Genomic DNA, 27,539 nt, shown 5'->3' with positions numbered 1-27,539 from the left:
TAATAGTTAATTGTAATATATTTCTTTAAGAGAAGTCAAAGTTAAAATACAGCTAAAAGTAAGTACCGTATGTGCCCGAGACATTTTGATGAATAATCTTTCTATTAGCTATGGCATGGCCAAAGGCCAAACCAGCTAGAATAGGGTCTGTCTATTATGGTATATGTACATCGTGTGTGTGTGTGTGTGTGTGTGTGTGTGTGTGTGTGTGTGTGTGTGTGTGTGTGTGTGTGTGTGTGTGTGTGTGTGTGTGTGTGTGTGTGTGTGTGTGTGTCCGTGTCCATACGTCTTTCCCCTAAAAAATTGGTTTCTTGTATAGTGCAGCTTCACCATTTTACAATACATTTACTCTGTGTCTTGTCTTATGATTAGAGAATCATACATGTGTTTCATTTGTTTGACAGGGTATTTTATATAAAGAAACGATGAAGTATTATTAGCATCTTACCCATGCTTGGGAATGACAGTGAGACAGTCACCAGTCTGTGCGTCCCACACCCTGATCTGTCCTGCCAGACAACAGCTGGCCAGCAGCATACCATCACTTGCCAGACATTCAATGTCCTGCAGGGAGAAACAAATGACTCCTTATTTAAAACCCCAAGTGGTCTTTAATTACTATTCTACTATTCTATTGAAAACGGTTGTCATTGTTAAAGAAGCAGATTTCTAAACTGCAGCACACAAACGTGGAGGCCTTAATGCAACTCAGTGTCCTAGAGGAAGACATTGGATGCTTCATAGCCAATGTGTTGATGATCCATAATAATGATGTGGCATTTGCACATGTAATCACATGCAAAGTAGAACGGTATTGTTTGTAATGTACTATGTTTGCATTGTTCAATGTGGCAGTTGATCCAAGACACACATGTGTGTTGACATCTACACTTAGAAACTCTGATAATATTAAAGAGTGTGAGCAAGTGTGTGTGTGTGTGTGTGTGTGTGTGTGTGTGTGTGTGTGTATCATGTGTCTGGTCTCACCATGCTGTGTCCTCTGAGCAGTAGAGGTGAGATCTCGCTGACAGGAGGGGAGTAGCCGTAGTCATCACAGGGCAGGTCTCCACGGCGCCGGCGCCCGTGTGGCACGCCATTCTGACCATAGTTGCGTGGGCAAAGAATGCGGTATAAAAAGAACAGTAGTAAAACCAGCAGAACCCCTGCTGCAAGGCCCAGGGCTGCCACTCTGATGAGGAAGGAGAGAGGAGAAACAAACATCACATTAATTTTAAAAAAGCCAAAAACAACACTCTGCTTTCAGGAAACACAGACAGATAAGAGAAGATGTTTAATGTCACTGTGCGAGAAAAGGAGAGAGGAACCTCTGGGAGAAGAGAGGTCAGACGTCAAAAGGCAGGCGGCATCAGCACCCACAGAGGCAGGCGCACAGCACAGTACATTTGCAACAGAGACTGCCACTCAAGCATCGGACTGTTCAGCACAGCAAGCACTGTAACCCAACAACAGACTAACCCCTGGTGCATACTCCACTGTCTTATGAGACAGAAGGAAGACAACAATGGAGCATACGATGAAATGACAGATCATTGGAATCAAGTATTAAAGCCACTCGTGCACAAAGTGGGAACTTACACTGTAACATTCTGAGTGTACAGGACACGGGTACAATCGGTAACATTTGTAAACTCTCAAAAGTTACAAATGGATAAATTAACACTGAGAATGTATTTGTGTAGCCATCAGATAGAAAGAACAAACACCCGTGCTTCGTATCCACATCCCCGCAGAACAAATCTGTGCCTTCCATGTTCCAGCCGGTGCACATGGGAGAGGCATGACATAACCTATTCAAATCTGCACTGAAAGCCACATGTACAAGCATGTACCAAGCATGCAGAGAGAGCCATCAGCTCCATCTAGTGCCGATTAGAGGAACTACAACCCCCTATGGCCACGGGTCACCTGTGGTGTGAAATGCTGCGTTGCTGTGACAAGGGCACCTGTTATACCAGTGTGACCTGTTCTGTCTGAAGATACCACCCATAAAACATATTTGGATTTCTCAAGGCAGAGAGAAAGACTCACATTCTCAGTTTTAATACATAGTTCATAGTTATGTGCTCATGAAGCTATACCCTGGGGAATGTTTTGTACACATGGCCTGCACATGGCACGCAGTGCAGCACACAGAGCACATAACGTCCTACATAGCACATCATTTTTGAGATTGAGATAGGAGCCTCTGAGGCAAGACATCACATGGAAAGACGTGGGAATACAATGGTACAAGACATTGCAGTTGCTAGGAATTGCAATTCGCAACAACAACAAGGGGGCTGTATTTAACCGTTTACAGCTTGACCTGAGAAGCTGAGCTTTGCACTTTTGAGAGATTTCTGAGAGTTTGAATGTGTGGAGTGGACTCCATTATTCCTAAATACATCAGCATAATTATGATAGCAACAACAATACCATGAATCCTGTCAGCAGATATACTGTATAGCGACAAAAAGCTAATCAACCAGGTGCTCGATGGAGATGCAAAAAAAAAAAATTATAATGTAGTAATAATGTAATAAAAAAGTAGGCTGGTGCTTCAAAGATCAATGGGACTGGAATACTAAATACAAGGCGGCGATCTGAGCACTTACAAAGTTAAAAATGAGGATAGGGTGGATAAAAAAAAGATGTACTTTATTTATAAAAGTTAAAAGAGGCCGACATGTTTCGACTGATACAGTGTCTTCATCAGGGCAAGTATGATACTTGCCCTGATGAAGACTCACCTGTTTTAGTCGAAACCCTCAATTTTTTTACTTTTTGAGTGCTCGGATCGCCGCCTTGTCTTTAGATATACTGTATATTTGACCATCTATTGCTTCAAGTTCTCTTTTGGATGTGTGCATGCAGTGCTCTCTCTTTTTACCATGCATGTGTTAACCGTTATCACGATGGCCTTCTATCTCGGCGTCATCTCCAACACAGCATGCCGGTCAGGGTCACTGTTGACAGTTCCCTGTTATGTTGGCCGTGATCCTAATCCAACGCCAGCTACAGTAACAACCATTACATGAGTTGGACAAGAGCAATGAAGCGAATGGAGCAGGCCTCCTACTAGTCAATCCACCAGTACACAGGAGTGAGAGCAATGAAGACTCAACCACAATACATTCTAACAATTATGAATACCTGAACGGGTGTGTCTCATGACTGCACATAAAAAGATAGTTATGACACACCTTACAACCACACACCCAATGATCTTGATATGTAGAATTGGCTGTTGTAGCTATATGTCCAATATTCACAACAGCCTGAAAACGGGAAAAAATTTACCCAACCTCAAGTAGAATTTAAATTGAGTCATAAACTTTTAACACTCAAAACAAAGATGCTACCGCTGGGGCTTTTGGGAACAAGTTTCTGGCAGTTGCTCCAGTTACCACACACCAGTTTCCAGAGACCACAGAATAAAACATCAGCCTTTCCTATGACATGACATCACAAACTATCTGTATCTTACGAGCAACCTGTCAACCAATCACATCAGGTTAGTGAGTCAGTGGGCGACTCCCAATGATGAGACAGTATTGTTAAAAGGACTAGATAACAGACAGTTGATCCCTTTTGTCCTTGTACTAAGTATTTCTTTAGTTGAGATAAGACAACCATCAGCCCACTAGCAGAGTATACTAGAGAATGCTGTGACAACACACTGGCACTCCTTTATTGAACTGCACACAGTGTAGGGAAAATTGACCGACTTTGGCCTTGAACAGAAATTCCGCCAAACACAAGACTCTCGTGTTCCAGGGTTTACATTCTTTAATCCATGTTTTGATCCGATTGTATCGTTAGCCACCGATCGCTAACAACATCAAGTAGGACAGTGGCCGCGGCCATTTTGAAAATGCGCGTGCATCCACTTCCATTCTAAGCCCTGCATTCAAAGCCCTGTATTTCAGAAACGACATTGAGGGGCCGTTTCTCTGCCCCAGACAAGCGCTTTAAAAATAATCTAAAATTGCATTGCATTTGACACTGAAGTGTTTTTTCCTTTTCGTTTACTTTGCTTTTTGTCAGGTGAAACATGACTAATGAAAGCTCCTTAGTCATCAATGGGAGTCGACCCCATGCCGCCTAAGCCAATGGTAGTCTGCTGAAACGACGCCTAAGCCAAGGGAGTCTGCACCACTCGTGTAGCCAATCACGTAGTAGCGACCTAGTCGTAGTAGCAACTTAGTCATGACTGGCTGCCTCCTAAGCACTGCCCCTCACCACACAGCTATGCATGTAACGCCGCCGCAGCTCGAAGCAACTGACAAGTAATAGCTGCTAATATTATGAGCTAACTGGACAGTAGGAAAGCCATGGCAGAACACCGTTTTGAAACGAACAGAAACGAACGCAAACAATGGCAGAGACAACTTTTGTTTAACCTGACAAATATGACTGTCATCGTTTCATATAGTTTTCAAATCTCCTTTTTCAGCTATTTTTATTTTTTTTCCCTTTTTTTAATGTGAACCCCAGGAACCCCAGCTGGTTGCTATGGCACGAGCTAATGGGGATCCTTAATAAAAATCTAAATGCCATTATCTAGGTGTGAACTAGTGTCCTTCAGCAGGGGTGCAGTGTTCCAGTAGACCAGTACTAACTTGTAAAGGGTGAGGTCAGTCTGTAGGTCCGCAGAGACCTTGGGGATGGTAGGAGGGGGGTGTCTGGTGTCCTGAGGGTGACGCATCTCAATGGCCTCCTGCGGGCTGAGGTGGAGCGTAACAGGAATGACAGGGAGGATGCTGATGTATCTGAAAACACATACAATACAGGGAGGATGCTGATGTATCTGAAAACACATACAATACAGGGAGGATTGCTGATGTATCTGAAAACACATACAAGATGACACTGCAGCACCACATTACTTATTCAAACTACCATATTCTGGTAGATAACATACAAAAATATATGTATTTGGGGTGTGTGGGGGGGGGGGGAGAAACAAAATATCATGCAATGCTAAATTAAATCCTATTGCAGAAATAGCCACATTTTGCCAACAACAGCCAAACCACCCTAAATGAGCGACAAATAAAAAGAGACGACCTGTCTGTCACCTTCCAACCATCATCATTTTGTGAAAGTGGGTAGTAATTTTAAGTCCGTCACTGAGGTTGGAGGACAAAGAACAAGATGTCCTGCCTTGCAGGCCCTACAGTACCTCTTGGCTAATGTGATGTTGTAGTAGCTGAAGAGTGAAGGCCAGTGTCTGAAAGACAGCCTCCTCCAGCCCTCCTCATCCTCTGGCCCCCAGCTGATTTGGGGCACAGAAGGCGGGACCTGGGGGTGAGGATCCGCCCTGGCAGCGCCGTGGTAACCCTGGGACTGGTTCTCAGGTAAAGGGGTGGGCTCTGGAGCAGGGAGGACGCTGAGGGTGCTCGTTGGATCTCCTCTGGGGAAGACGGCTGCCACCCCCAGGTGAGGTGGTAGCCCACCGCCCGCTGGGTCTCCCAGGGGGCTTTGCTCCGACACCTGAGCGGCTAAGTAGGTACGAAGGCCAGCCGGGTCGGTGTACACCAGAATACCGATCCAAATCACGGTACCAACCTAACAGCAAAATAATAACATGGTTTAGTTTTCAGACACATTGACCTAAATTCCACTAATTAGTGGCCACTAATTATTTACATAATTACTGCTGAGGTCTGAAACCTCTTTTGCAACATTCTGAGGCATAATTGCCATTTATTTATTATCCTGAAAGGGGAAATTCCTTTCCCTAGCACTGTGCATGTCATCATACCCAAAACTGAGTGTCGGAATTGTTGGGTAGGATTATGTTAGCAGTATAGTATACCAAAAGGTACGTTTTGTGGCAGTCTGGTAGGATTCACATAAGAATGAAGGATTGATGAGAGTTCCAGGGTGCAGCTCTTCAACAACCTGGCTGGCTAGCTTACATTAGCCCATTACCTCTCTGTAATGGGGGCTGATTTGTCTGGGTCATATTTCTTTCTTTTTCTGGTGAGACACTGGGACCACCAGCCAATAAGCCCTTCAAAAAGAGCAATGCTCGTCCAAAATATTGTCTCATGTCACATCTGCTTATTTGATGGATTGACTGATCAACTCAACTCAACAATGTGACAATAAATAATACATAACCTTTCAGTAAAGTTCAGAACAACTGCAAGCCCCTAGGACATCCCCTAGGACATCCAATATTCTTACACAACCTGTGCCAGAAAGATTTATTTCCTATCTGTATGAATGTTTTGATGTAAGTTCAAACCACTCCACTGATCATATTCGAAGGCAGTGGCAGATTGACTTGGAATGTCAGATAGAAGACAATACTTGGACAACAATTATAGGAAATACACTTACTATTTTGAGTTGCAATAATGATAGAGAAAGACAATTCAAAAATTTACACAGACTCCATTATGCACCTCTACTGAGAAGCAAGCTTGGTCTCAGCTCTGTAATAAATGTGACACAGAAGTTGGTACATATGCACATATGCTTTGGAAATGTACAAAGATACAGGTGTTTTGGAATGAGGTGAAGAATGAGCTGGACACCTTGATTGGATATATTTTGAACACCTCTCTAGTGTGTACTAGCAGCTAATGTATCCAGTGCAAGAACCAGACAACGCCAAATTGGTTGGAATACATAGCGAGAAAGACTATACTCAAGCTTTGGATTCATAGACGTTCCTACACAGGATGATTGGTACAAGAAGGTAATGACTGTGGTTCCTCTGGAGAAACTGACTTATCTCCTCTGCGATAACATGGAAGGGTTTCACAAAGGTATAGTCTTAGATACAGTGGACCCTTCTAGACTGCGCTTCAATGTGCCTTATTGAACGGTAGTGAATAACAAAGACTCTGGTGACCTGTAATGTACAATCATGTCAATACTGTGGTGTACTCGTTTTGTCTCGTTTAGTTTTTTTTGTTTGTATTTTGTTTTTTGTCTGTGCATTGTAATGTCCATATTGTGGTACTTGTTGTTTTCCTATGTTGTGTTAAAAAAATAAAAATGTGTGGTTCTATATACATTGAATTGCGATTGTTCAGCTGTGAACAACTCCTTTTCATCTACAATGGTCCCTTCTCAATCTTACCATGATGATGCGCTGAGCCAGGCGCGTGCGGGCCAGGAAGTAGATGACACGCAGCCGTTTGGGAAGCCGCAGATTCCTGAAGGCCGGTGTCTGCAGGGTGATGGTGTGGGGGGAGGGACGTGGTGGAGGGGGAACCTCCCTCATACGAAGCGGTCCCGGCTTTGGAGGAGGGAGGCCCGCCTCGGCCGGAAGACGGCGGTTCAGGTCAGCCAGCTGAGTGGGACAGACGGACATATAGACGGACTAACGTCAAACTGCATTTCTCTCCAAACAAACAAACATAGTATTCAAGCAATCATCATCATCAGTCTACAGCTGCTGAGGCAGAATTGAAAAATGCAGGCCAGATCCTTGGTTTTTTGCAGATCGGGGCATAAAAAACGTGACTTGGAAGGCAATCTTAGCCAATCGTAGAATCTGAGAAATCCAACAGACTGGTCTTGATCACATGACTACAGAGATCAGGGATTTTGGGAGATGCAGGGATTTTTTTTGCCATGGCCTGTAGGGAGTGCGCATACACAGTTGTACACAGATCGATGCAGTTATAGGTAAATACAGGAATTGGCCTGTTATAGCGCCACCGTGAGACCGATTTGGAAAAAAAAGTTGTCAACTTGTCATAGCACCCGTTTTAACTATCCGTCTGTGTCCAACATGGAGGTCTCTGTATCTGCCTGTGTCTAAACAGGGCACACTGACTGACTGTGAAAAGTGGACTGGTTAAGTAGGCTAATCAATTGTCAGGTGTGGAGTTGCCATGGCAATCAATTGGCTGAGGCTGGAAATTGAGGGGATTTAGGCTGATTAGGCCCACTGGCAGAGCCTGACCAGAGCCTTTTGTGGTGGTTCTGGAGAACCGTGCGTCCGACCGGTCAAGGCCGGGCACTGCACTGCAGTGTGGAACGCGTGTGTCGAATTTGAAGTCGGTGGGGCAAACGGTTCTCGAGTTACGTGCATTACAACCGTACACACACACACACGCAGACATACACACAGAAACGTGGTGCATTTATAGTAGGATGCAGCAGAGTTTCACAACAGTGGGACACCAGTATTTTTGTTTTGAACAATTTTAAATAAATGGAAACAAAGAGTCAACAAAGCTTTACTTGTAGATATGCTATTTTCATTAAATTGTGCTTAAGTAGTTAATTTACAATGTATCTGTGTACATTTGGGTCCAAGGGATACACCAAATTTGTTTTGTTAATTTTGTCAATGAGGCCTGATTTATAGTTCTTGTAGGTCTGCTAGGTCTGACAATTGACAATTGACTGCGCAATTATAGGTATGTACAGTCTGTGTGGGTTACAAACGCATGTTTACAGTTGGATAATTACTATCAGTATAAATTATGGAATAGTAGCATTAGATTGTGCCAGATACCACCACATTTGGGCTTCAGAGCCCCCAAGAAAGCTTTCTCCCACTGGCTGCCCACTCCATATCCCTTTTTTTTTAACAATGCAGCTAAATACTGCTACAGTAGATGAACCGAATGTGTGACAAGCATAAAGAACAAGGAGAGTTAAGAACTTTTAAGGGAGGAGAGTGCATTTTGTGGAAAGACTTAATCTGGCGAACAATGTGGTGAGTTAAGTACGTACATGGAGGTGTGACCGCCTTCTCACCGCGGTTTGCCCTACATTATGAGAGTTCAAAGGAGAGATAATGTGAACGTGGTCTTACCTCCATGCGTCGGATGTCTATAGACAGCACTGTTGTGAAGAAGAACATCTGAAGGAAGAAGTCTGAGACCAACCCCACCACCGCAAACAAACAGAACTCCTACAACAAATACAAATAATTGAATAAATAATTCAGACAAGACCTCTGCGAGGAGTGTGTTTTTGATGGTGTGAACTCATATGACCCAGGTGCATGTTTGCCAGGAAGTGATGAAACTATAATATACTATAATAAACTCTTTACTTCTTTTGCACATGCACGTTTTCCATCGGTATACAGTGTAGATATTGCCCTGTTTTACATCTGCTGAGCATAGGTTTCTCTTTGACCTTATTTATCTTTGAAAAGAGATTATGCCTTCTTGGGAGTCATGGAACCCACCTTATCTAATGATTATGTATTGAACAGTGTAAACTAAGAACCGTACCTGTGATAGCCATGAACCCTCATGTTTGAATTGATTTTCAACCTTTTTTTTGTCAAGGAAACATTTGGTGGAGAAGCTCAATGCTGCCCTATTAATAACCACCTTGGACCTAAGAGCACTATTAGCTTAGTGCGTACGAAGAATGGGACACTTTTAGATGTAGGTAAATGAGCAAGTTTACCACCTAATTTAAATGCTACTGATGCAAATTATTTGGCATTAAATGAAGAGCCAAAATGGTTTTGGGATATTTTGGCATGTGCTTCAGGTGAAAGTGAAAAAAGCCGGACAAGATCTACATCACATAACATCTATAAGGTGAGTGCGTTACCTGGATAGCTGGCACAAGAGTGAAATATCCAATGAGAATTATGCATAGCTCAGTGGCCATGTTCTTCATGATAGACCAGCTCTCATTACTAAGGCCTGAGGAAAACATCAAGATATAACAATAACGTTATTTAAAAATAAATCTTATTTACATTTTATTTTGTCTTTCTTGGCTTATGCAAGACTGCTCATATGCAGACACACATTACCCTGAGCAATGCGTAGTTTGACCTCCAAGTCAACAGGGGTTGACACCACAGACTTGGTGAGGACCAGGACGTTCTCCAGACCGATTACCACCACCAGGTAGGGGAAAATCTCCCTGGAGGAACCAGGACAGACAAGAGGACCAACATATCAACCATGATGCTTTTCCCTCCCTGGAGGAACCAGGACAGACAAGAGGACCAACATATCAACCATGATGCTTTTCCCTCCCTGGAGGAACCAGGACAGACAAGAGGACCAACATATCAACCATGATGCTTTTCCCTCCCTGGAGGAACCAGGACAGACAAGAGGACCAACATATCAACCACGATGCTTTTCCGTGGCCTATAAACTGTCTGGCGTTTCCAAATCATCATAATAAGGAAAGGGAAATACTTTGTTACTGCATCTGACACGAAACATTTCCAGGTGCATTCCAAAATAACCACTCCTACTACAGTAGTACATTAGCAGTCAAATTGTTGCAAGAGCGGGAAGGAGTCAGAGATTATATAACAGTGTGTGTGATAGATTAAATACACATACTGTACGCCACAGATAAGTATTTTGGCAGGTGGCCAGTCTTACTTTCATTACCAATGAGGTGATCATTAACATAACTTCAAGAATTACAGTCATGTACAGATGACAATAGATAAGATGAATTACATGATAAGTCAAGGTCACAGTGTCATTGGAGAAAAGGTGAAAGAATCCTCTCTATACTGCATCCGTCTGCGTGTTTATCTAGTCTATGTCCATCTACATTAAACTGTCTCAACATGAGTTAGCCTGTGCTGTGCTGTGTGTGCTGTGCGTGGGCTTTACTAATAACCATACAGCTAAAGAGACACATGCACACACTGACACTAAAATAATATGGGGCCCATGAGTGGATCTTGGCCAGGGGTTTTGTTTGACAGCGAGTTGTGTCACGCCATCATGTCAACTATCCAATGAGACTGCCGTGATTGGCCAGTCGCAAAATGTCAATATCTCCATATCAGCAAATGACCCCGCCCCCCGCCCCATTATCAGTGGTCCTATTTTTTTCTTTTTACAAATGTAACAGTAACTTTTCACCCACCGTATCTAATAATTAACCATGATCTGTACATAATCAATATTGAGTAGTGTGTGTGTGTGTGTGTGTGTGTGTGTGTGTGTGTGTGTGTGTGTGTGTGTGTGTGTGTGTGTCCGTCCTACCCTCCATTGAGTGTGGGCGTCAGTCCAAACAGTGTACAGAGTCCCACAGACATGAGCAGTGAGCTGAGCACTGTTACCACTGCAGCCAAAGCCAAGCCCCATTTGGACTTCACCATATCTATTTTACCTGCAAAGAGGAATCACATTGTTCGAAGCAAAAGTTATGGAAATAATTCATCCAAATGACCATATTCATGACATGAGGAGCTGCCATACAGTATGTTTTCTCATTTTACTAGCAAAATAAATCTTGAAAATAGAACAGAATGTCCAAATGACAATTGTCACGCGCCATTATGATAAATGATGCAGGCAGGCGTTACATAAATTCCTGTTGCCAGATGTGTAAAAACAAATCAGTTTAGGTGTTACTATACAAGTATGTACAGTGATAGTTTCATAACTATGTCTATGTTTGTCTTCCAAGAACACATATTTGTGTTGGCAAGCCCCTGGTCTTAGCCTGGTGGATTATTATCCCCACACCAGACAGGCACAGCCCTGGAACACATTTGCATGCTCATGCCTGATATAAATTGTGACAAGTCCATCTACACGCTCACATTGAGTAGTAGATTGCTTATTCTCGGGCACGACACCGGCGTGCAACTACCCATGCCCATGTCCTTCACACGTCTGGGCATGGGCTTCAGAGCACTTCAGAGATTCATAAGTGTGCGGTGGAAAGTTTAAAGAAAGTTTAATGATAACACAGGAGAAAGGTGGGAGGGAAGGTAGAAGGGAAGAGAGGAAGAAGTACCAGGGTACAGAAAGGAGACCTCAGGAAAACAGACAGACTCACGTGTGGAGAAGTAGATGTATGCAAACAGTATGATGTAGGTGGTGACCAGTGGGATGAGCTCAGCGATACCAATCTCCTCCTTGAAGTGAACATGTACCATGTGGTCCTCCCGCAGGCTGCAGTTGGCTGATGGGTGAAGCTGCTTCAGGCGAGCCCGCAAGCTGCCCAGGAACCTACAGAGACACACCAGTGTTCATTCAGGAAAATGACTGAATATGAGGCAATGACACGTCTTCCATGACGAAGACACCCTAGGTCTCAGCCATTTCCCTCAGTTCCATCTGAGGCCACCTAGGCTTATAGAATAAAGTGATGACAAATTGGTGGGAAAATAAATGTTTTGCATCCCATCATATAAGTGTGCACACTATAGTGGGTAATTCATGCTGCAGTTTGTACTTGATGAATTACAGACATGGCAAATTTGTACAGGCTTAATTACAGATGCCTCTTATCATAATACATGATCATACACCCTGTCATTTTGGCACCAATTTTCAATACCTGTTTAGTCTAAACAAACCTGAGCATGGTTTGCTAAAGTTCAACTGAAATGCTCATACACTTAAAATAGCCAATCTACAAGCTCACAACATGCCGGGGTAGATTGGCTATTTTAACTATTCAAAAATGTTTTTTAAAATAGGCTAAAAAGGCAAAGTAGTTTAGGGATAAGAGGTTTAGCATGGACGAAAATAGAGCCAATAGAGCCCTAAGTTCAATATCCGATTTGTACAGCTCTGGGATGCAGTAGAAGGGTTATTGCATTGCATTGCATTAATGGAATCTCTGGGATCATTGCTCTTCCCTTCCTCAACCTTACCAAATGTAAGGAAAAACAGTACCAGAGCACAGGCGCACACACACACACACGGCTCAAAAAAGATGTTCCAGTTTATCTGGCAGTAAACCCCTGGAAAGAGCAGAGATTCTTAACATGGCATTTATAAAACACTTGGCTATGCCGCAAATGCGCCTTAGCTGTGCAAAGTGCAAAGCCGAAGAACAGATGCAGAGGTAGAAATGCTGGGTGGGGAATTTCATTGCAATTTTTGGAAAGAAGGACCCAATCATATTTTAACTCTTTATGCCATTGGACTTTCAAGTGAACATGAGATGTGTACATAAGGTGGGAAGAGAAAACACCACACACTGTTCACCCACTATCGTTCTATCGTAGAACAATCGTTTTAGTGGTAGCATTTTAGACACTGGCAACAGCTGGAAGTCTTGCACTCTCTTCCTTTAATAAAAAATATTATTTTGACATTTAGCAGCCATTTGAATGTGAAAAGTCTTAAATATTAATTCTGTCTCACAGAACCAGTTTTTCCATTTATGCACTATTTTATCTCACCTAGCATCATAGATTCCCAGTACTATGGTGATTGTGTAAGTCACCACCCGCTTCCTGCTGTAGTGACTGACCCCGGTGTGCTTTCCAGGAACGCCAAACAACAAGTCTGAAAAAACACACGCACACACACACAGTCAGCAAAGTATTTGCAATTTCCAAACGGCAGCAAGCAGTATATGAAATGTACAAAAACAAACTTGTAATGTGTCACATGAGCAATTCTGAATTGCAGTGAATGGGCCCTATTCACAACCACTATTTGACAAAAAAACACTGGTAATAACATTGTGGGTGTGTTTCATTTAGGTGTTACTGTGCGACAGCATGGACAGTTCCTGTATAGTTAACCTTATACTATACAGAAATACCTACAAAAAAAGACAACCCTTAATTAACGCTATAACCTTCATCTGCACTGCCAAAATGGCCACTGTGAAAAAGTCCATTAAAATGTTACAGTACCTACCGGTAATCAGAAAAAGAGGTAGAAGATAAAATACTTAAAGCACTAGTCACAGACACAGCAACAGGAACAAATAATAGTAAAACCTTCTCTCAAAACCTTTTAGCAGAACCTTATCTTGTCCCAGTCTTCCCTGTCACCAACTTTCACTTGGAAATGTTTGTTCTGTAGTAATGTGAGCTGTACAGTTTTCTGATGACTCTAATCACTCCTGTGGAAACCGGCACCCAATGTTTTGTTTTAATTTCATTCCTCATGGCAAGACTTGTATTCTTCAGTTAAAAGTAGTGTGCTCTCACTGCATGCCACACCTCCCATCTAGCCACGTGTTTCCTTCCTGCTTCCCTACCTCGGAGTGTGGCGGAGGTGTGCAGTCCTTTGGGCTCATGCTTCTGGACGGTTTTGAGAAGGTCGGGATCGGAGTCAAAGAGCTCCCGTTGGTTCTGCCAGTAGTTTCCCGGGGAGACCAGCAGGCAGCCGTGCTCTGGCATGACAGAGTGCATGCGCCGTAGTCCAGGTAACAGGTCCGTCACCTGTAGACATAAGGCCTCAAGGCTGCGCATCCCAGAACTGAAATCAGTGGAGCAGAGCAGATGAGATGAAGAGGATTCCTTCCTATTTTACTTTCGGACAACAACTCAAGTCTTTTGTTGAAGAACAGATGTTGAACAGTCCTATAGTATAGTCTTTACCTGTCAGAGTGGACATGGTTGCGGATCTCCTCCAGCAGGGTGAAGACACGTCCCAGGGGAGAGCGGAAACCATCCACCGGCACCAGGCTGCTCTCCCACGGAGACACCGCTGCCTTCACCAACACCTGCTGGATGTAGGCCACTGGAGGACCCCGGTACTGGACCATACAGAGACAGACAGACACATGAGAATAAATAAATAGGGAGAAAGACCACTGAGGCGGCGTCTCCGACAGATACCCCTTTTTTGACCCATCTGCAGATTATACCAGTGTCATTTTAGTTATGGTCAGGGGGGCACACAACAGGTGCTCCAGTGCGCATGTGTCGTCAAAATGTTTCCTGTGCAGTAGATCAAAGGCATGCGAGGCGCATTTGCGCACCAACAGCTGAGGCAGTTCTGTAGAGAAATCTGACAGACATTCAAAAGGAACTCAAATGTGATGTAACGTCCTGTAAGTAGACTAGTGTTGACTAATCATTACACGTGGCTCTTATTTTGAAGAGGAAGTCAGTGCACAGGAAGTACATTTCAGTTGTAAACAAGCTACTATGACACTTTTCCAAAGTTACGTGGTGCTCCTGCTAAACAACACAACCATAATTATTTACAATATGAAAACCATGCATCTTGAACATGGGTTGATTACTTAAACATGGAACCTGCAGCAGTAGGTGAGTAATTACTTTTATCTATGTTGGACGTTTGTTTTGGTTTCAGTGGTTGAGCTGCTAACAAACGTGTTGCTTAACGACTAGTGTACAAATACACTGTCTGTGAGCATCTTTATCTTTTGCATCTGCCCGTGTGGGCAGCATAACATTGTGGCAAGAGTAGAAACGTCCGTATAAACCCCCCCTACACCAACTTGTTACTAATTATGTACAGCCCTGGTTATGGTACCTTATGTGGACTATGTGGTCAATAATTCAATCAGTTAGCACCTAAATCACATGTACAACATGCCGTTTCTGTTGTATTCACACTTCCAGTGCGCCGGAACTCAAAATAAAGGCGCTAGAGTGCCGAGCAGATGAGGCAGATTTTACTCTGAAAAGCCCCTCCTTCCATTTCCCGCAAATCTTTGAATATATATTCTTTCAGAGCGAATGTTTTTAACTCAAATCTTTGCTTCTGGGAGGTCGCTGGAATAACATATTTTCAGATGGGGGTCAGCGGCCAGTTACATATATCTTTGGGGGTCCTGATTGAGAACCACTGACATAGAAACATGGGTTTTTCAGAAAGCTGTCATGATTTAGAAGACATTTGTAGAATCGTCCTAGGTCTATGAGGACAGAACATCGCCGCTCTGATCAAAACCATGGACAGCAACGTAGATTTAGAATGAATAGACAGTTTTGTCGGGCCGTAAACAAGAAAGTGGACGGCTGTGTGCATGTACGAAACATGACGCCGAGCACTGCACAAGGCTTGCCTAGCAACAGCCCTGTCAAAAAATTGATTTTAGCGATGACCCGAGGGTGTGCTTACTGTGCTACTATTGGCAATTTCAGACTATGTCGGGAGATTAGATTGGAAGACGTCTGTGTTAAAAGCTGCTCCAGCTCTTCATCTGCATGCGAGGAAATACATTTACTAGAAAACAGGAATACAGTTTTGCAGTATAATGCAAAAAGATGATGCAGCTCTATGAGTTATTGAACACACCCCTGCAGTGGGTGGGGTTATTAGTTTTGTTCGTCTGCAACATTGACAATAAATAAACATGACATTCATTTGCCAGCACAGAGTGCATACCACAAAATGATTGCGTCTGTAAAGTGCCGGTGTTTCTCTTTCAGTCTACCTCACTTTATCATTCTCTCAGTTGCATGGTGTCAGTCAGTGCTGTGTTCCCACTGCAGTACACTTGGGAAAATGTGTCTCTCAAATGATTTCCGGTTCGCAATGGGAAAATGTGAAAGAGAGACACTGCCCTCTCTTGTTGACATGTTCCACCACTGATTCTACATCAAAGTGTAAGTGAATCAAGTGACTGACCCAGCTCACTACCAACAATGCACAGGCCAAAGAAGTCAATGAATCCCTACAGGTTATTCGCCCACCAACCACTGTTTGTGACCATCCCTCCAGGCTTTTGCATGAACATCCCCTACATGGAGCCCAGTCTGGACCGTGTGGAACTCAATATTTGGTCAAGACTGACGTCATCAATATGGGTAGGCCAGGCCATCCGGCCTTGCCGGAGATAGAAGTGGCTGTTTCTAAGTGTGAGAACTCAACACCAGTCTAATGCTGCAAAACAGTGGCCGTGGTGGGTACGTTTAAGCATAACTTTAGCAAGTAACCACTCTGTTCTAATGCTTAACTGATGCTTCAAAGGCAGGCAGATGAGGTCTCAATTCGGCATTTTACGTTCATGATTTCAGAACTTTCATCACTGTTTTCTCTAGTACTCTTACCCAATCAGGCTGCTCTCCCAGATCCCCTTGGGGCTCATGAGAAGGGATGGCGTAGTCTCGAACCCCCGTGGTGAACTCCACAGGTCCCGTCCCTGGCAGGGGCAACCTCAACAACGGATAACTGAGGAGACACAGAGGAGCAAGAACTGATGTTCACTTTCAAATAAAATGATGTGGTGCAAAAGACGAAAAAAGAATGTAACAGGACTAAAAGTCAAAAGGTCCTGCTAGCAGCCACTAATGTTCATGCAGCTTCTGACACCAAACTGGACATTGTAGTAGGGTACATCCTCTGGACATTGTAGTAGGGCACATCCTCTGGACATTGTAGTAGGGTACATCCTCTGGACATTGTAGTAGGGTACATCCTCTGGACATTGTAGTAGGGTATTGTAGTAGGGTACATCCTCTGGACATTGTAGTAGGGCACATCCTCTGGACATTGTAGTAGGGTACATCCTCTGGACATTGTAGTAGGGTACATCCTCTGGACATTGTAGTAGGGTACATCCTCTGGACATTGTAGTAGGGTACATCCTCTGGACATTGTAGTAGGGCACATCCTCTGGACATTGTAGTAGGGTACATCCTCTGGACATTGTAGTAGGGTACATCCTCTGGACATTGTAGTAGGGTACATCCTCTGGACATTGTAGTAGGGTACATCCTCTGACGCACAGCGTCCTCTGAGTACAACATGAGTCACAACTCCAACCACCACACCATTATATAAAAAAAGTTAAAATGTAGTAGTAGTAATTTATTTGTATCACGTTTAGAAACATCACAAAACAAAATAAAGATCAACTTGAAAAGAGATTTATTTTTAAAGTAACAATAATGAAGAAGAAAAAAACGCTATTTCCATGCTCAGACACATACCGTAATTTCCGGACTATAAGCCACTACTTTTTCCCCATGCTTTGAACCCTGCAGCGGTGCAGCTAATCTATGAATTTTTACAGCTAACGGCCACAATTTTCCCTAAATTTAGCTGGTGCGGCTATAGTCCAGAAATTACGGTACCTACAGACACACATTGCTGCGTATAGGAGTGGCTGCCTAGCACCACTCAAAAATATAAAGTAAACATCAAATAAAAACAAATACAGGGCATAGAAACACAAGGAGATAAGCACAGATAAATTAGAGGCAATAAGAAGATATCACCATCCTGCTAATAAGGTGTGTGTGTGTGTGTGTGTGTGTGTTACTGTGTACACTAACATACATATACACAGCGTATATATAGCATACTGGGTGTGGTGTGTGTGTGTGTGTGTGTGTAGCCTTTAACTGTGTCAGAACACTAATTAATGCACTGTGACTACTCAGCCACAAATGGGAATAGACTGGGGTACACTACAGATGGATAGGTCGGAGGTACTGTAGGTAGGAGACATGTGAAATACACAATTGCGGCAGCTAAACAGTTAACACGCACACTGCAGACATGTCAAACTGTGGTGTACAGCAGTGATTCAACACTGGATTAACCAAGAGAACATGCGAAAAGGTGCATAGACCGTTCGTCTGTCTGTCCAGCACTTTGTCCCTGGACATATTCATGCTCCCAGGAAAAATAGTCACATTTGAACAAAAGATACCCTAACCCGCCTATATAATAGTAAATCGGGCCTATTCAGTCAGGCTATCAGCCACAACGGGCCCCGAAGCACAACGGCATTAGCCAGCCATACAGGTACTTTATCATTTCCCAGGAAGAAACTATTCACAAAGACACCTAATTGCATAATGTCTTAGCCTAACATGCTGCAGAGATGCGAGAGTCAAATGTACAGGCGACTACTCAGCTGTGTTGGTCCACTAGCAATTTTGAACTACAAATTAAGTAAAAAGGGCCTTTTGCACATCTAGTACTGGGAAAGGTGCGTAGGAGCAGAAAACGGAGATCCCACACAGCGCACACTGTCTTCACTTAAGTCATCAAGATGTGATTCACAATGTTAATGATTTTTTTCATACCTCCAGTTCTAGACAACACGAAATGGGGGGACTTTTTATTATTTCCACAACTCAAAAGGTATATTAATTGCCCAGAAATATGCCCCCTCTACAGGTATGGAGGCCTGGAATAGGGATATAGCTGATGAAGGGCGGGAAATAGATTGGGAGGTCACTTGGAAGAATGTGGCTGGAGCATCAAAGAATCCAAATCATCAGTATATACACTTTAAGTTTTGTCACAGAGCGTATGTAACGCCGAGAATTAGGCACCGAATGGGATTGGCATCTGACCCATACTGCACATTCTGTGCCCCAGGAACCCTAGGCTCATTTGTTCATATGGTATGGGAATGTCCGGGGATCTGAGTTTTGGGGAAGAGTTACAAGAACTTTGACAGATCTATTGGGGGTGCAATTTCCGATGGATCCATTTGTACACCTGTTAAACGATGATTCTATGTTACCTCTTACGGCAAAGACACGCAAGGTCTGGTTGGCTGGGCTTACGGCAGCCAAAAAGATCATAGCACAACGCTGGAATCCCCCACATGATGTTTCAAAAACACATTGGCTGCGAAGCTTTCTGGACATTGCTTATCTGGAACTGTCATCGGCAAGGATTAATCAGGCCCAAGAGGGCACAATTTCAATGTGGACAGACCTAATATCAGACCTGAAAGACTTACTGACTCGGTGATATTGTAATGGATGTGTTGTGGGTTGATTATTCTGTGAATAGGATGGGGGGGGAGGGAGGGGTTTTTGTGTGTGTGTGTGTGTGTGTGTGTGTGTGTGTGTGTGTGTGTGTGTGTGTGTGTGTGTGTGTGTGTGTGTGTGTGTGTGTGTGTGTGTGTGTGTGTGTGTGTGTGTGTGTGTGTGCGCGTGTGAATGTTTTGAGTTCAATTTTGTATACTGTAAATTGTAAAATGACTTCTGTGTTCTTGTTCGGAAAACAAATAAAAATCACACCAGTGTGAACCGAGTGGTGCAACTCCCGTCTATTGGTTCTCTGTATCATTCCAATTTGTATCGTCCAATTTCTTCTCTGTATCATTCCAAATTCTTCTCTGTATCGTTCCAATTTCTTCTCTGTATCTCTGGTGCCCCCTACTGGTATAAATATGTAACATACTCGTGCTCACTTATACATACAGGTACACACACACACACACACACACAGGTACACGGACGTCTTCTCTGTACCTCTGGTGCCCCCTACTGGTATAAATATGTAACATACTCGTGCTCACTTATACATACAGGTACACACACACAGATACACGGACGTTGCTGGATGTAGGAGTGGTTGCACCACTCAAAGAAATTGAATGAGAAAAAAAAGCTACTAGTAATAGCATATATCTTTTCGTTTTTTCTGTAATTTAAGACAGTGTGCAGGATGTTAACGGTCCAAACATGTTTCTTCAAGTGAGGTAACATCAGTAAAGTGTCATCATCACCAAGTTTGTTTAACAAGTCATTTATCTTTTAATGTTGTCTTTTTTCTTCAGTGATTCTTTATCCTATTCCTATATATTTTTAAGAGTTTATTTTTTAAGATAAGATTTTTATTGATCCTCTGAGGGATCAATAAAGGTTAGGTTGCCAAAGACAACACAGCAGTTAAGATACCGGTTATAGGGCAAGAAAAAAGTATTGTAGAATAGATACAGAATGACATCACAATGCAGTGCAACACCATCAATAATTGGGAGAAACAAGTTGCACTGTTAGAATACACACCCTCAGCAGTGCTTCCATAGTGCAAGACAAAGAAAAGAAAATACACTGTGGGGGCGGCGGGAGGGAGGATTCTCCAGCAGGATTATTATATAAACTTCTGTGTAACATCTCTCTTTTGCACTCTCCTTTCTCTGTATCTCTCTCTCTTTCCTTCATCCTCAGCCACTCCCTCCATCACCCCCACTCCCCCGCTTCTATTTAAGGTCACTGTACCTTCACAAAGGCCTCTTTTGTACGGATTCAGGCCCCCCTCCCAATAGGCAGATGGAGGCACAGGACACCCATTCTCACGGGGCCACTTTCTCACAGCCCTCTGCTCTCATCCTGCTTTCACTATTTGTGAAATAGTTCTTTTCTTTCCCTTCACCCGGTGGTGAAGGCCGGCCAGACGTTATGCTGGCATCCATGCTGTATGTGCTACAAGGACAGTGCAGCTGTGTGCATGTGTCTGTGTGCTGTTCAATACTGTTCAATGTGTTTATGTACCCGTTGTCTTGTACTTAATTTAATACGTCTGGCTGCTGTTATTAAATCAACTATCTGCATGCGTGCGTGCTTAGGCTGCTTTACAACATCTCCCCTACTGAAGCCTGTCCAGTGCTTTCACAAATGACTTATTTTTGGACAGGGATTTATAAAAGAGTAGTGGGGGGTATTCATGTGCACAGATGGCCGATTCTGATGCCTGTTCCTTCTTGTTCTGTCCGACTTTGTTAAAGCTCTTTTTACTTTCTCTTCATTTTTGTTCTTAATTTACGTTCAGCCCACCTCCAGTATGTTTGTGTTCTTTTTGTGGGGGTTTTTGTGTTTGTGTCTTTTTGTGTTCTTCAGCTGTTAATGTTTTCCCAAACTTCCCATGCATTGCACACACAGTGACACAGTGTTATTCATTTGATTAGATGCAGAGTCCTGAAGCATTGATTTCTTGAAATAGTATTTGGCTAAATGTGATGTGCCTTTATCCCTGCAGGCAGGCCCACTGGTGGTAGCCACTTGTTTGAAACCAAAACACGTGCATGCATGCATTTTACATGTCAGGGTGCTGAAATACAGCATTCAGACTGTGCAACACTAAATATTAACACGCTCCAATATGAATTATTTACTGGTGTCAAAATGTTGAAAATAGATTTGATTGATTTGATTTTGAATCGATTGATTTAGATCCGTTTAGAAACTTTGAATTCTTTCTATGCCACATAATATATAGAGACAAAGAAAACACTCCCAACACCAATACAGATAAACCTAATACACATACAATACATAGCTTCACAAGTCACAACTGGGCACAATAACAAGGAGGTTTCGGTTTAGCCAAGCATAGTATACCATGGTATAAGTAAGTATGGACATGGGGGATAACATAGTATGAACACATGAATACAGCATTAACACAACAGCAACGCATCCTAAAGATTGGTTAGCTTTCTTAGTTTCTTCACTATTTGGGAGTCGTTCATAGGTTGCTGTGTTGCAGTAGATGTTCACCCCTGCTATTTTACTTGACCTATGCAGCTCTATCTTTGCCGAGGAAGGATCTATTAACAGAGACTAGCCATACAGTATGTCCTTATCCACATCAGACTGCCTAGGATTGCACATAAAGGATAGCTGCCATATGGTATGATTTCACTCACCCATACTGAAACATATGTACCAGCGCTATGTTTTTTTGTCTTTGTAAAGACTATGTAAGATTATGTAGATTGTGATTCCTGCTCACTGTTAATAGTTACACACAGTACCTACCAGCAGGTGAGGATGCTGGCGGAGGTGAAGAGGATGATGGGCACTGGGTAGGAGGCACACAGCAGCCCATGGCGGTAGAAGGCCGCCGAGATCTTCTCCCGCAGCCGCTCGCGCAGCGTCATCCTGGGGGGCGGGGTCAGCTGCCGGCCATCAGGGAGCACTGGGCGGCCGAGGATGGGGCGCCGCGGGGCATCCAGGGACCTAGGAGGAGGATTGGAAGGTTTACAACAGGACCGAAAAACTAACTGTTCTTGTTGTCTGGCCAGTAAGACTAGCACATTTTTTTAAAGAACTCACCCAAATAATGTCTGTATCTGCCAAAATGGCTGAGGTAAGAGCTGACAGCCTACCACAAATGCAGACTAATGATATTGTCACATGTCCAGCTGTCAACTGTGTGTTTTGCCAAGAAACCAAGCCAATCAACTCAAGATTGGCCTCCGATGCTAGATGCTGCTGAAACACAGCATATTCACAAACTCAGAGCTGTGGTCAAAGCCACCCTAAAATGTAGAGCAGTCTGGTCTCAGGCTCTCAGCTTAGATGAAAACAGCTCAGCAGCCACACCCAGAAGGAAAAACATAAACACTTTTCCAAATAGCATCACCTTTTCGTACAAGACAGTGGGGTAGTTTAGTTTCCACAGTCATTCAGATGCAAGCCCTTGTTGTATGGTACCACTTGTAGGGAATCGGGATACGTAAAAATTACCCTGCCATGAACTATTCTCTCTCACCTCAGTTCAGAGACTACTACTACTACTAATCAACCTGGCTGCTACAGTACACACACATTCTGCTCTACATCAGAGCTGATCAGTCTGTCTACTCCAGTCAGTTTTCTTTTTCAGCATCCCGACATACAAGAACTTCTGCCTGCCTTGTCTCTTCTTGTCATGAGGTGGTTCCCTCAGGAGAACTTGACGGGCCCTGAGCTCTGGGTGCCTCTGGCAATGACCTGCCAGCTGCATTCTGCGTGCTGCTACCTTGTCTCCAACCCTCGGGAGCTCTCCGTAAAGAACGGTGTTGTTCACTATGTTCCCACCATAAGACGCCAGGAGAGACCCAATTAAAAATGTGTCGGTTCACAACTTCACATTGCGACATGCTCAGGAAGCCAATAACCGAAAACCCATCTAATTCCCTTTGACCAGAAAAATATTTGCTGTAGTTTCTCCACACAGTAGCTTATTAGCCACCATCATAGTTGCATATTATGTCCCATGCATGCATTTATATTGCCAAATGCTAAATCTACAAGCTCCCAAAACATTGAATGTGTTGTGAGCTTGTATAACTGTCATTTTCACTATTTTGGAAATTTGAGGGAAAGGTTTGCCTAGCTACAATGACATGCACAAAATGTGTATGACAGGTTGAAAGTGGTTAACTGTTGCAGTCCTGTTGGACTTTAAAATAAATTGACAAAATAATACCCCTACAGGGGAGTTTATTATTTTGAATAATAACCAAGTTAAATTACATATTTCTCCAGGCAGGAATTAATCAACCATGATCCAAAAGCACCACTGTATGGTGGCTGCTATAGGGTAAGTAACTGCATCTGAAATATGCAACTAGCTACTGTATATCCATTCAACCAAGAAATGTAATAGTTGACTTAGTAAACAGTGTGCAAGTGAAATACACTCAATCTACCATGTTAATTGAGCCCCTGTTTTATTAGACTAATCATTGCCTCACAAAACCTGTTAATTTATTTGTTTACCATGTAAAATATAAAAACCCTTAAACTTTTCATGTACAGTTTGTACTTTGTACACAATTACAAAACTATTTAGAACTACAAAGTCAAACCTCTCAGTTTTAGCCTATGTTACCTGTTTGGTGGAGGCCAGGCCACCTGCCTGGTTCGTGGCTGCTTATGTCCTCTGAATGCGCTCAACGCGGCAATGTTTGCATAGAGCTCCCTTCTCAGCTCAGTGGCAGAAGTCTGCGACTGCTCGGCTCTACCCCCCGGGAGCGAAGGAAACATTCCCCAGGTGGAATTCAGAGCAAGAGTAGCTTGATCCCCTACTATAAATACCTTATACAGTAAACACAGCGATTTCCCACTGTGTAACACAATAGTTATTATTGCAATGTTGAAAATAAAACTTTGAAGTAAAGCCTTCAAGCCTATGTCTGTGTGGAGGATACAGCTGACCCTGGGAAAACATTTGGTCCATGATCTTTCCCTCTACATGGGGAAAATCTTCAATGACCACGTCCATATCTAAGCTGGCTTCGTAGTGTATTCAGTGTATTGTGAGCCGAGTTACAAGAAAGTAGAATAGAACTGATTTGGCAGGTACTCAACAGCATCTCCGTCAGTGAGTTAATCCGGGATTGAGCTTATCAGAAACTAACTGAGCACAGAGCTCAGGTCTGCTGTAGCCACCCCCACTTCTTACAGTCTTCTGTACACAACACACATGGAGTCCACTCTGACTCAGAGCACATACAGTAAGTGTTCTGTGAAATTACTTCACATCCAAAAATCTAAACAGGGTAGGGAGACTTCACGGCAAGGTGGAAAGTGAAAACTAGCCACGTTGCGAGCCAAATGCTTAGATTGTAACCATGGCCAATAAACCTGGAGAATGTACAATTATTGTGAGAGTGGCTTGTGGGTCAAGGCATACCAGCCATTGTGACAAGGAAATTAAAACTTTAAACAAGTTACCTGCCATGAGTGCAACAGGTAAAAAACTAAATACTCCATGACTGTACTGACAATTACTAGCCAGCAGAATTCCACAAGCTTTTGTGCCAAGCATACCAACTTAAATAGAAATAATTTGTGTCTAGTACCATGTGAGATGCCAACATACAAACAGCAAAGTAACTTCTGATGTCTTGAACAGAATGTTTAGTGTTCTCACAGTCCAAATTCAATCATGAAGATTATGTGTCAATTCATCTTAATTAAATAGACTTATGATTAAAGTAGATTTATAAGGCCACATGTCTACCATGTTATTATAAGCAAAGACTTGCATGGAGCTTATCAAGGACTGTGAGAAAGTATACCTGAGAACTAGGCTGGTACAATACTTTTAAATGTCTCCTCAATGAGAGTAAATGTACAAAGTACTGGCTTACCTCTTTTCAACACTCCCTAAAACTCCCAACTTGAAGGCATCTCCAGGACATATACATTCCATTGGCAAATTTGGCATACTAGGACTTTGGTATTTGCAATGCTTTATGAAAAGTCTTCCTAAAATATAATCAGCCAAATAGCTTTAAAAAATGTCCAAGTCACCAAGTCCCTACAATTTCAAGGTGCATCCATATTCAGACATAACCGCAACATAATTTAATTTAAATTCCATGCTTCCATAATTAGGAAGCTTGTCTCCCTGATCAGTGAAGGCCATAAGCCTAGTCATGACTGTACAGAGGAGCTCTGCAAAGAGGAACTGGCTGTTTGCACCGTAACCTTTTACAACCATGATAAAAGGAACCAATAGGCTTGTCAATCAGTAACCATAATGGAAGCACAAATGATACAAACTGCCCATCAAGACAGGTAGTCCATTGTTTTGTGAAATTTATGTGTGGGAATAGCTAAGATTTTCAACTAATCACACTTCCAAGAAAACAAATTAAACGGGTGATAAAAAGGAAAGAAAACCCAAAAAATAAAATGTTTGCATTGATTTTAAAAGGTTCCATCGAGCCCAAGCAAGAAAGGGTAGCTCAATACATAGCTCAGCCAAATTCAAAACCTTCTACAAATCTTGTAACAGTTGAGTACATTTACCAATTAGTAAAATACACTACCATGTAATTTGTGAGTGAGACCCTGTTGGCTGAGACAAGGAACCCCCAGGAGTTAATTTCACACATTCATTTCACTTTAAATAACTACAATACAAAAAAAAACCTGTATGAATGACTAATCTTTTTTTCTTTTTTATCCCACAATTTTGCAACCCATTTTTTAACCCACTGTCAATGATCTAATGTAATCCTGGGCGCTACACTTCCTCTGCCAACCTGGGGGGGGCAGCGGACTGACCTCATGCTTACTTCTATGCATGAGGAGTCCAAGCTGCTCATTTTCACCTGACAGGGGGAGTTTCCCCGGCCAGACGTAGCACGTGGTAGGAACACGTTATTCTGACCAGTTCCTTTCCCCCTTCCCCCATCAGGCGCCCGGCCGGCCAGGGGGAGGTAGTTTAGAGACCAGGATCACTGCATGTTTTTTGTGAGGGTTACGGTAACTACCCTAGGTGACACGGGGAGAACATGCAAACTCCACACAGAAAGGCCATTTCGCCAACCCCGCCTTGGGTAACTGCACTGATGACGTGGAGGAGAGAACACGCCCCCAGCACCCACAGTGTTCCCAGCGGGAATCAAACCCAGGACCTTCTAGCTGTGAGGCGACAGTACCGACTGTGCCACCTTGCTCCCAATGACTAATCTTTCTAATAATATGTTTCAGTACAACCACTATGATTCGATTTGTCATGTACAATTATGACACAAGACAATTTAAGTCAAACCACACCATCTTCTCATATCAGGGTCCCTGACTCCCTGGACATTATCATTTGCAATTTAAGGGTCTGTGAAAATGATCAAATTAAAAATGTAATTCTTATTATTATTTTTTTCTCAAAAACTCCAAATATCACCAATAAACACAGAAGGGCTGTACAAGTTAAGCGGTTAAGTGAGATGTGAGATTCTGCACTTGTCTTCTGGTCAGACGAAGGAGGAGCCAGGCCCTGAGGCAACCCAGTGAACCCACAGCGCCTGCACCCTCCTAGTGTCGCCTACATCTCATCACCCACTACTGACTGTCTCTGAACCCCCCAAGAGACAGTGGGGGCTGTAGCACACTGCACTAGCATGCCACTTGGACACATGTGTATTGTATACCAATGCCACTTTAACATTGAGGTGCCCACATTGTGTAGTTGGCTAGTTGCCCACACTTTTCCTGTAGGCAGGCTAATGAGGCTATCTATCCCATCACTGAGCAGTGCCTAGACAGGCTCCAGCCCTAATGCCACTGCCCTGGCCTGGCAGGAGTATGCCTGTGATTTGGTGGGAGGAAACCGGAGAAACAGAGGAAGGAAGCCAGCGTGAAGCCGTGAACATGGAGAGAACATCTCAACTCCAGCCAGAAAGTCAGATGTGAAGCCAACAAATTCTTCCTGTGAGGTTAGAGTGCTAACCACCACTTCAGCCACTCTTCCTATACAAAATAAAAATCACACCCGTGTGAAGTGAGGGAGTCTAACTCATGTTGATTAGGTGATGTAATGGTGATATAAAACAAACGGTGCCAACACAAACATTAAATGCCATTAACAATAAAAGAGACAATATGACGTAATGAGGTACATTATGAC

The 27,539-nt window shown here is 43.1% G+C and overlaps 1 protein-coding gene across 2 annotated transcripts in view; it reads right to left on the bottom strand.

Moving 5' to 3' along the window:
• scap (SREBF chaperone) overlaps positions 1–27,539 on the bottom strand; it is a 41,197-nt gene that overhangs the window by 11,998 nt on the left and 1,660 nt on the right. The window contains exons 1-16 of one of the 2 annotated variants that reach the window (XM_083761803.1): positions 24,009–24,072; positions 22,169–22,369; positions 16,706–16,826; positions 14,279–14,436; positions 13,936–14,156; positions 13,124–13,229; positions 11,767–11,939; positions 10,965–11,091; positions 9,758–9,870; positions 9,550–9,644; positions 8,792–8,890; positions 7,100–7,312; positions 5,186–5,571; positions 4,623–4,772; positions 988–1,189; positions 449–564 (exon numbers count right to left, since the gene is read on the bottom strand). In XM_083761803.1, coding sequence (XP_083617929.1) covers positions 449–564; positions 988–1,189; positions 4,623–4,772; positions 5,186–5,571; positions 7,100–7,312; positions 8,792–8,890; positions 9,550–9,644; positions 9,758–9,870; positions 10,965–11,091; positions 11,767–11,939; positions 13,124–13,229; positions 13,936–14,156; positions 14,279–14,436; positions 16,706–16,826; positions 22,169–22,290 — 2,402 coding nt within the window. In that variant the 5' untranslated portion in view covers positions 22,291–22,369; positions 24,009–24,072. Of the gene's footprint in view, positions 1–448; positions 565–987; positions 1,190–4,622; positions 4,773–5,185; positions 5,572–7,099; positions 7,313–8,791; positions 8,891–9,549; positions 9,645–9,757; positions 9,871–10,964; positions 11,092–11,766; positions 11,940–13,123; positions 13,230–13,935; positions 14,157–14,278; positions 14,437–16,705; positions 16,827–22,168; positions 22,370–24,008; positions 24,073–27,539 lie in introns of those variants that run through there. The other variant, XM_083761802.1, reaches the window with a different exon arrangement.

Source organism: Protomyctophum parallelum (genome assembly GCF_964188405.1).
Source record: "Protomyctophum parallelum genome assembly, chromosome: 3".
Classification (NCBI taxonomy): domain Eukaryota; kingdom Metazoa; phylum Chordata; class Actinopteri; order Myctophiformes; family Myctophidae; genus Protomyctophum; species Protomyctophum parallelum.
This window is presented reverse-complemented; position numbering and strand designations above follow the sequence as displayed.